This window comes from Brassica napus, chromosome C2 (genome assembly GCF_020379485.1).
Source record: "Brassica napus cultivar Da-Ae chromosome C2, Da-Ae, whole genome shotgun sequence".
In the NCBI taxonomy this organism is placed as follows: Eukaryota; Viridiplantae; Streptophyta; class Magnoliopsida; order Brassicales; family Brassicaceae; genus Brassica; species Brassica napus.
Window position 1 is genome coordinate 28,355,182 of NC_063445.1, and position 11,486 is coordinate 28,366,667.

At 34.8% G+C, this 11,486-nt stretch overlaps 1 protein-coding gene across 1 annotated transcript; it reads right to left on the reverse strand.

Annotated features, from left to right (window-relative positions):
• Positions 1-6,357: 6,357 nt before the first annotated feature.
• On the reverse strand, positions 6,358-7,763 carry LOC106417550 (glutathione S-transferase T2-like). Its single transcript, XM_013858337.1, has 3 exons — positions 7,530-7,763; positions 7,218-7,472; positions 6,358-6,387 (listed from the first exon to the last, which is right to left on the reverse strand). Exons 1-3 carry the CDS (start codon positions 7,761-7,763, stop codon positions 6,358-6,360), a joined length of 519 nt encoding a protein of 172 aa, XP_013713791.1.
• Between the last annotated feature and the right edge of the window lie 3,723 nt (positions 7,764-11,486).

The window sequence follows — 11,486 nt, forward strand, 5'->3', positions numbered from 1 at the left end:
AGGATCTCCTCTGTGATAAGAAGAGATCACAACAACATTAGGAGATGAGTAGAGAAAACACATAAAATTCAATACTTTGAAAATCAAAATATAAGTATAGAGGAGTATACTGAATAGAGATCCATCTTTCGTCCTAAGACACATATGGGAACATATCCATCCGAGGACCAACAGTCTTTGAGTTTTATTCTCCTTTACCATCGCTATCTCGAGTTCCATCAGCTAGACGATCTAAATGATTGTTAAATTTCGTTAACAAACCAGCAAATTTTTTATTTTTTAAGGAAGCCAAGAGATGTTTCAAGAACAAAGAGAAGAAAGCTTACGCACGTTCACATCTACCGAGCTGATTAACCGCATCAACGAACGAACACCTCCTTAAGTTTTAGTATCCAAAGCATGCGATGTTAAATGTCAGTTCCTCTTTCGATGAGATGATTAATTAACATACTGAACCTGTGTACAAATACAGAAAACATATACGCTAAAGAAACGGAACCTGTGAGTTTGGACTTGTATACTTGGATCGGCATTGGCTTATATTGAATAAGAGAGTGGATTCATATCGTCGGTTTGTATGTTTTGAATGAGTTATAAAGGCTGAATAGATGAAAGAGGATGAAGAAACGATTCATAATCGCCGATTGAATTGTAGGTTTTTTTCTTTTCGTTGGATGACATGGATTTTAAAGCTGAGATGTCAATTTATTGTATAAGAAACTTACCTCTTTTGAGCAGTTGCTCCAATTATTTTTGAACCAGTTTCATCAAATATAAAAAGAGTTGCAGAATCATTTACATCATCTACTATTACTTCAATTTTGAAACTGGAAAATTTTATTTAATTTTAAACTTTAATAATAGATAAATATATATTTATTTATTTATAACTAAAATGTAAATAATGATTAATACCACAAAACTCTAACAGATTGTGATTGAACACATATTTGGCAATGAAGTGATGATTCAGATTTTCTCAATTTTGTTGAGCAACTTGAACATGATATATACTTTCAACAACTAGAGACAATAGTAGAAATGGTTTCGCACACAAGAATATCTTTTTCTGCGGTTTATAGGTTTATAAAAAATTAGAAATAATTGTATATCACAATAATTTAATTAGATATTTCATATGAAAATTTATTTATTAGATATATTTAAATTACCTGAGGAATATAAGATGAAATAAATCCAAAATATTATTAATAGAATATTGAGCTTAAAAAACTTAATTATTCATTCAAGGATTTTCAATCATATCGCCTAGATTAACCAAGCAACCATCATCATAGCTGAAACTAATATAACCAAATAAAAATTAATATATTAATTTTTCTTCAACTAATTATACTTAACAAATAAAATAAACATCCAAAATATTTAAATAGAATTTAGTTCAGAAGATAGTGATAAAAAATTACATGTTGATATGTCTTGATAAAAACTTGTCATGATAAAGTGTGATAAGGAGGATGGAGGTTTAGGTTTTAAAGACATCACTGACTTCAATACAACGATGCTTGGTAAACAATTATGGCGTCTGATCGAGCGGCCGAATACTTTATTTGCTCGAGTTTTCAATGGTCGGTATTACAGGAATGCCTCACACCTAGAACCGATTTGTTCACATTCTCCGTCATATGGCTGGCGGAGTATTGTTTCTGCTAGATCTATGGTTAGCAAATGACTAATTAAATGGGTGGGATCAGGATCATCAATCTCTGAATGGAACGACTTATGGCTCCCAACCACTCGTCCGAGACTAGCAAATAAAAATCAACACAATTTATACCCTGACCTCACAGTGGATTCTCTTATTGATTCTACTTCGTGAACCTGGAACTCCCAGGCACTCCGGGTTTTGATGGATCCCCAGGATGTGAAAATCATAGAAAGCATACCACTGAGTAGAACTCAGATGGTAGATAGAGATGGCTGGAATTTCACAAATAATGGGAAGTATACGGTTAAATCAGGATATCAGATAGAACGGGTCTACCCAGATAGGGAAAAACCACCTTTAGTGTTTGGACCTACAGTTGATGCACTGAAGGCGTTCTGCTGGAAAATATGGTGCCCCCCAAAAATGAAACATTTTCTATGGCAATTAATGACATGGTGCATAGCGGTCAAGAAGAATCTGAAAGCGCGAGGACTACAAGGGGATATATGTTGTGCACGATGTGGAGCGGAAGAGGAATCAATCAACCATGTGTTTTTTGAATGTCCTCCAGCAATTCAGGTGTGGGCTCTTTTCAAGGTGCCTTCAAATCCAGCCATTTCCCCCACAAGCTCCCTCTTTACAAATGTGGATCACCTCTTCTGGCGAGTTACTCCCCAGATGGAGGATCATCAATTCGTGTGGATACTATGGTATATTTGGAAAGGAATGAACAATAAAGTCTTTAGTAATTTGGATATTGACCCTCGGAATACGCTCAAATTGGCAGAGACAGAATCCATTCTCTGGGCTGAGGCACATGTACCAAAGGAAAATAGGAGAGGCTCACCGGTAGAACCTACAACTCTTCCTTTGATTCCAGGAAGATGGTGCTTCACAGATGGTTCTTGGAAGGAGAATGATGTTTTCTCAGGACAAAGTTGGCTTAGTACCTTAGAAGGCTTTGTTGGTTTACTGGGGGCGAGGAATGTACGGGCTTGTCTAACTCCTCTGCATGCGGAGATAGAAGCTCTACTTTGGGAAATAGAATGTATGAAAAATTTACGTCAATTTCAGGTTACGTTTGCAACAGATTGTTCTCAATTGGTGAAGATGGTTTCGGAACCAGAAGAATGACCAGCATTTGCAAATTATTTGGAAGATATCAAGACCCTGAGAGAGAGTTTTTTTTTCGATCAGAGATCATCTATGTACTAAGAACGCAAAATTCAAAGGCGGATAGTCTAGCACGCAGTGTCAGGAAACAACCGTCTTTCGTCGTTCACATGGATCAAGATCTCCCGGTGTGGTTCACAGAGTCAATATGAGTCTGTTTTTGATGACAAAAAAAAAACTTGGCATGATAAGAAGAATATTACATCTTAAATAGGTATACTTGTCCAGCTCATAATGTAGCTTGTATTTCAATTTCACTATAGAATAGAATTTTTGTAGAAAAAAAGAAAAACCAAAATTGCTTAATGGAATTGGACTAACAATTCATAGAGAAAAAATGATACAATTATGGATAAGGCTGGGCAAAAAAACCTGAATCCGAAGAACCGAACCGAACCCGATCCGAAAATGTAATACCAAACCCGAACTGAAATTGATTAAATACCTGAACGGGTTCAAAATTTTGGTATCTAGAGAACTGAAACCGAACCAAAGTATTTCGGGTATCCAAATGTATCCGAAATAGATTTACATACCTACATATATTAATTATTTTAGATTTAATGTATATTAAAAACATCCAAAATATATAAGATACTTTTAAATTATCCAAAATACTTGAAAATATATACAAATAGTCAAAAGTAAATGTATAAAATAGCTAAAATATACTCAAAACACCAAAAATACATAAATATCTATTGATTCCGTATCCAAATTTTCAAACCAAACCAAACTTATTTGTTTAGTGTAGGTATTTTGATATATGTTATTCAATTTTATATGTTATATATTATTTTGTTTATAGATTTTGAGAAATTTAAAGTATATAATGAATTTTTTTTTTTTAAAATAAGTTAAATGAGTAGTCCAAACCCGAACCGAATCCGCAAAGATCCAAACCAAACTCATACCCAAATTTAGAAATACCCGAATTGAGCTGAAATCTTTGACTACAAAAACCCGAAACTCAAAACCCGAATAGATCTGAACCAAACCCGAATGGCTACATGAATGTCCACCCGTAGTTATGAATAGAAAAACACCTTCTTAACAATAAAGTTAGAGTAACTCTTCAGAGGACGGGTGTAGTCTGACTACGAACATCATCTTTTTTTTCTTCATATTATTGATATACCGATTACATCTGCAACAAAATAAGTTTGTATAATAAGATACAAATGTATATATATATATATATATGTGTGTGTGTGTATGTATAAAAATGCGTGAATATTATCATCTAAATAGTTTCTTGTCTCTTTAAATTAAGCAAAATCTTCATAGTTGAAATAAAAAATTTCACGGAGTATTTGAGGTAATGGTTGTTTCACACATCTAGTTGGTGCTCTCACTTCTCAGTCACTCTTATCTGAAATTTATGATCGAAGACTTTATAGTTCTTACAGCAATCTTGCACATTAAAATTGAAGATGTCGATAAGAATTCCTTCACATAGTTCATCTCCAAACTTTTCAAACAGAGAATGATGCACACAATCTTGACTGTATTTTCTTATATAATAAAAAAATTAATTTTAATAAAAATTACAGAAGATTAAAAAAAAATATTTACCTTTTTATTAAGTATGAGAAAACTCCTTCCTATAAGTTCATTATTATTTTTCAAATTTCTTACCTTTTAATATTTCTAACTAATTTAGTGTTAAATAACCTTCTGAATTCATTGTTTCCTTGATAATTCATGGTAACAAATTAAATAAAAAATCTGAGTTAGAAAATAGTAAATATATTTTTTTTCAAACATAGTCTTATTGTAAGAAGCGTCTAGTTAAACTTTTGACTAAATTATTATTTTACAGATATTTTTATGTTTAATATTTATAAAAACGAAAAAAAAGAATTTAGAAAAAGAAAACTACTGTCAAATAAAAACTATCAAATAATATTTTGCTATTATCTTTGTTTAAGATTAAAAAAAGAAAAATTACTATTACATAATTTCTTTGTGTTATCTTATTATATTTATCTTATTAATTATGATAGTATTAACACATATCATTATCTTAAATGTTTAATTGTCATATGTCACGATCATGTTAGTTAGTAACTTTGAAGAACCAAACTTTATATAACGAGAAGGTTTTCAACTACACATGGTGTGAGATTTAACATAAACACACACAAAAAGATAATTAGAGAGAAAACAAAAAGACATTCCGTTTTTTTTAACACAACTTCCATTAATAAAAGTTAGGTGGAAGAATTAAATTCCTCAACTATAGCCATTTAAATTTACAGAACGGCACCTAATCAAAAAAGTAGAGGAGGAAGAAGACAATGCATGCAATCTTTCAATTTTAATATATAACACATGTAATCTCTCAATTCTAAATCAGCTAAACTGAGTGTATGTGTGTGTTTGTTTATTTTTTCTTGGCGGAGAATATATTTGGGATTTTCACACAAATCATGTTCTTTTACTGATGGAAGAAGGTCTGTTATAGAGGAGACTGAACACAGATCATGTTGATAATGTGATCAGTTAGAAAGATTTAGCTGGTATGGTGGCGGAAATTCCATTTTATAGCTAGCAAAAAAAAAGAAAAAAAAAGATAATGTGATCAGTTCATGTGGATACATATAGATTGTTTCATCAATAAATTAGGGTAAGAACCAACCTGGATTTTCCTGCGATCACACATATGTCACGACACGTAGGGACAGACTATGATCGTAACGTGATACATACACAGTTGACAAAAAAACACGCAGTCTTGATACACACACAGAGATCAGCAGTAGATAGAAACAAGAGATTTTTTTTCTTCATTTAAAATTGTATCTAGAAGTCTCTATATAGACCTAACAAATTACAATACGATTTATTGAAACATCGAGTGAACTCACATACTGTACATCGTGGCATTTAGCTTCTATCTACAAACTCGTTACATGATTTTCTATAATATTTGTTCAAAAATGATTTGAGGCGTCAATTTCCGAGACAACTTCAGCATATTTTCGGTAATTATACTATTCAAGGGAGTAACTATATTATATGTATATACATTTTATAAAGAAGGAAATTAAACAACTATATATCTAATATAAAAAAATAGGTAAAAAAATAGGTAAAATATGAACAAAAAAAAAATCTAATATAAAAATAGGTAAAATATGATATACTGTTGTGAATTTTGTTAGACTAATTAGTTTGAGTATGAATATTTTTTCTTGTCATCAATTTGAATAAATTCTACAGAATCTGAAATTAAACATATCTATATGCATATGTATGTCCTATGTAAGAGTGGCTATAAAATACATGTTCAAATCTTAAAAAAGAAGAAGTACATGTTCAAAGAGGAGAATCAATCGCTAATGTAGTAATGTGAAATAGAATGCTTATGTATAAGCTTACGTATACGTACTTCAGAACCAATAAGAGTAGGATAAAAGATCGTAATCAAAACTGATTGCTTCAGAACCAATAAGAAGATATGATAAAGTATTCCTCCAATACAAGCCAAAACTCTGAGATGTGTCCAGTAATCAGTATGCTACATTTGAAACCGCAACAACCTGGACGTATATCCATAAATGATACATTTTCATGTACAAAAATCCAAGTTAAAAGGGGTTTGAAATTATATTTTTGTATTAAAAATAAATAAATAATGTTTTTAGCCGATTCAGGAACATCGTTTGCTTCTGAAAACCAACATCAAGATGTAATTGCGGCTCTAAAATGCTTCAGTATTTTTCATGAAATTAATTAGGAGTTGCATTCTTTAGTTGTCCACTAATTAGAAGGAAAATATCATTTAAATTCTAAGTTTGTCACCAGATGATAATTGCTTCAACAACAAAAAAAACTAGTTGATAATCGGAAGAAGACAACAAAAAGAAGCAGGAAAATAAGAGTAGGACCCATTCCCATAACAGATGTCACATGACATGAGAGATATTTTGGGTTTCAACTTTCCAAGAGAAAAGATTCTTCTAAGAGCATGATTATCAATGAGACTTATTTGGTGGTCCTTAGAGTTTTTTATTGTTATTTCTAGATTAGGACATTGTTAAATACTTTTAATGAAAATGGTGATTATTGGTGGAACTTTTTGTTAGTCCTTAAGTTAAATTTTGAAATAACTAATAACATATATAAGATAAAACATATTACCATAAGTTGAATAACTAATAAGAAAAACAAATTTATTCATTTAATAGAAAATTACAAATATTTTATTACATGTCATAAAAAAAAATACAAACTTCAGAAATAAAAGCAAACACACATTGGTGCTTGAGTTTTGCGAAACGGGCTCACTTGTTTTTCTTTTAGAACTGGAAGTAGTTTTAGGCAGGTTCAGGCTTAACCATTTCTGTTCATATCTCAGGACACACCACACATGCTCAACGGTAAACTTCTGCTTGTGGTCCGCGTAGTAGATTTCATGAGCCAGCTTTAGAACGTCGTTCTCACTTTGTCCACTGGCTTTTTGTCTCTCTGCAGCAGCGAATGCTCCACAGAACTTGTTCATCCATTCGTTGATCTTATGCCACCTCTGCTTACAATGGTTATGTTCTGTCTTCTCACCGCCCGCTCTAACATGAGGACTTGATGCGTAGTAATCTCCAACTCGTTGCCAGAAAGTGCTTGACTTCTGATCATTGCCAACAAGCGCATCCTTAGATGTGTTAAGTCAGGCGCTGATAAGAACCTCGTCATCAGCTGGAGTCCATTTTTTTCTCTCCCGACGCTCCGCGGGTGTGTCTTCAGGTGTAGCTGGAGCCTCAGATTGTTGGAAACTGAAAGGAGGGATTTCTGAGGCTCCGGGATATACACTAGAAGGAAAACTTTCATAAGGAAAGTTTTCGTTGCCAACATTTTCACGTTGGCTGTGAAGAAGCCCGACATAGCTAGTATACTGGCTATATGGATTCCTTGAATCCATAGCACCAGGAACAGATATAAGATTTTTTCGAAAATAAAGCAGAATAGTAAAGAAAGAGGAGAGAAATAAGAGTATAGATGTGGTTGATGAATGAACTATGGATGGGATTTAATAATATGTGAAAGCTAAACAAGTAATAAGTTACAACAACTAACCATTATCTACCTAAGTCTAATCAGAAGTTATTACACATATCTCAATTTCTTTAAATTAAAAAGACAGTTGGTTTAAGTACCATTATCTACCTAAGTCTAATCACACACTTGCCATATCAATTTAGTTACATCAAGACAGAACTACGCAGCAATCGTTCACAACAAACTTAAGTTTTTTCCTTGTCAACTCATTAAAGAAACTATCTAGCACAAACTAAACTTCAATACGCAATACAATTTAGTTATCATCACACTTGGATATCAATTTAGTTATCATCACACTTGCCTTGTCTACTCACTTTAGCATTAACAACTAGAGTCAAATCACTACCAATAAACCAATAACAACTAGCTCGAGCTTTAATGAATGTGATGATTTGTGTTATTGTTGATGAGAGTAGAGAGAAAATTATTTCAAAACACAAAACACATACAATATAATCGCAAACGGAATTACGAACCTATCAAAAGGAAATACTGGAACTCATGAAAATAGACAGAATCTAAACAATACAAAAGGAAACGGATCTATCAAAGCGAAGACAGTGGATCAATACAATCAATCTATCAATACGAACTAGTGGATCTCAAGAATATTGAACTTACTACTATAACTACTCGAACTCTAATCTACGAATCTATCAAACGAAGAAGTGGATCTCAAATGAACTTAATTAAAACGGAAAACATTCAATCGCAAACGACATTCATTTCATCACAAGAAAAACAAACTAGACCCACATGCGGAGGAGTTAAAGCCACAAGAAGAACCACAAAATCTCAAAGCTAGGGATTGAGGAAGAAATACCTTTTCGATTGAAATAGGCGGCGCCGCTTTCGGTGAGATAGCAGAGCAGGGTCGACGGAGCCTTTCGCTGTCGAAATTGCCGAGCCGCGTAGTAATCGGGATGATTTGGGGACCGTAACTGAAGATGCCCGATATCGCCGTCCAGAGAGAAACTCGGGAGAACATGCAAAAGAAAGAAGAGGCAAAACGCAATCGCCCTACCCCAATTCCACCGTCCAATCGCAAGTAAACAGGTGGCACTAAGGACACAAGACCAAAACTTCTTAACTAAAGACAATCCACTCCGTTTCTTCATTATTTCGATCTTTTTTATTTAATTTTGAGCCCAATTTATGCAAGATATCGGGCTAAGATACACCGATATTTATGCTCTAAGAACCTTCTCTTGATCTCTTTGCAGCTCATTCATAGCTCGCAGAGGTATTTGTAATATAGTCTTTCGATTTTAACTCCCTTCTAATATAATACAACCTCGGTATAGTTTATATAAATACGCACCTTCTTGGTGGAGAGAACCATTAGATGTCACGTTATGAAATTAAAAAACGCCATGCCATGCATCTTTGGTTCGTATTCGTAATCCAAGATTGCAATTTTGCCAAATAAAACGACGTTAAACATTGATATTTTAAAGTTTTCCCTTATATTAAGAAAAACTAACTACGTACTTTTGTTTGGTTTTACCAATAAATTTTTACTATTTATATTTTTATATTTTAATATATGTTTTAATTTTAAAAACAAATGCATTAACTATATTTAAAACATCAAATTTTCAAATACAAAAGCAAAATCTAAAATATCAATCATTCAATATCAATCATTCAAAACTGGCTTGTCATAGATTTTTAAGTTTGTGCCCTTTCTATTTAGTGTTGATTTGTTTTTGGGTTTTGTCGAAAGAATTTAGGATTTGGTTTATGTTTGGTGTGTTTGGGTTTTAGATCCCTCTTTTGGGTTTAGCTTCCGGAGAGGTATGTATTCCGCCGGCTTCTGTGTTTTAATTTTGTATCGTTCTAATGTTATCAATGAAATTCAGATGAAAAAAAACACATAATTATTTTAGTTTATAGTTGAACTAAATTGTATAAATTGCATTTTCGTCAGTCCGCCCAAAAATATTGTTCCCCCCTTATTAATCATTTTTCAATAACATAATCACTCAACATTATATTACTTACATAATCATGTAAACTTTTCAGAAGCAGTACGGCGTTTTTACACAATGTATGTACTCGAACTCTTTCTATTTTTGTCAGCTTGTAATTAAGAGATACGAGCCCGGGGACTAATGCATGACAATCCCTCATGCAACACTTCTCTCCTTATGTAGACTGTAACATTTGTAAAACCCTAAATAAATAAAAATGTGAGATTAACACAGCTTTTTTTTTGTCAAAATGTGAATTAACACAAAGCTTGCTTCATTAAATTGTTTGATCGTGAAACGGTAATAAATAGGATGTGGGCTTAAACAAAGACGTCTTATTAATGGTCGGATAGAAAACGTTCGATCGGTTACAAGGAAATAAGAGGAGAGTGCGACAGAAAGGAAACCGGTGGCTCGATAAGCTACCGGAGAAGTATAACTAACGGCGAGACGAAGTAAAGGTGAAAACCCTAATCTAGCCGTCAAGTGTTGGTCAGTGATTTCGGATCCTCTTCTCGTTGTCTCTTCTTTCCCTTATATAGACGTCCCGATGCCTCGCTCTTGACCTAATTTTACGCCATCTTGGTGGGCCTCTTTTGCTGGGCCGAGAGGCCCGTAGGTGTTCGAGCAAACGCTGAGCCGAACGCTCTTCAGTCGACGATGGTCAGCTAGAAGTACTCAAGAGTCAAGCCGAGAGACCTGACTCTCGAGCCGACAGATCGAGCCGTCGCTCTTCCTAACTAAGGCCAGGCCTTCCTATTCCTCGGGCCCTGTGGGATGGTCGAATCCATCCTCTACAGTAAGTCCCCCCCTAGTCCATCAGTGAGCGGGTGATTTTCAGCTCATGATGGATTCTAAGGTTTGAAGGTTTGAGAGAATAGGAGGTCTGTCGGAAGGTTTGAACGATCGGTCGGCGAGTCGCACAGCGTTGCCCTCTCGGAAGCGAGCAGCAGAGGCTTTTATCTCTCCTTTTGGTCGTCGTGTCGTAAGAAGGGTTCGTCGCGAAGGTTCGCTGGATATTTGGGAGAGTTTCGAGGCCCATTAAGGCCCGTTTAGGCTTTAATGACGATACCTCGAATCCCCCACCCTTTTTTTCTTCTTCTAGATGAATCGAGGAGTTGAAACGCCGCGAGGGTCCGCTGGGTTTTTAGGGCGGATTTCGAGGCCCGTTTAGGCCCGAATAGACCTAATGATGGCGCCTCGAGTTTCCCCCCTCTCTTTTCCTTATAAATACGCGGATCCCCTTCCATTCCTTCAAGTTTTTCTCCGCGATCAAAGGTACTTTCTCTCTCTTTCCCTTATCTCTCTAAGCGTTGTTAGATTTGTTCGAAACGTTCTTCGCTGTTTCGCTCTGCGATGTCGTCGGGTCAGAGGTTATCGGAACAATCGAAAGGAAAGGCAGCCGCAGCGACGTCGAATCCGACGAGGAATCCCGACGGGAGTCGTGTCGTAGATTCGGAGGCGATTCATCGCGAGGCGATGATGGACACGGCAAATCTATCTCGCTCTCATCGACTTCTGGTTGCGGATGCTGCGAGACTCGCGAGAGAAGGATGTCAGAACGTCGTTGCGAGGGATGCAGTGGAATGTTCGAGAGACGGTCAGAGCAG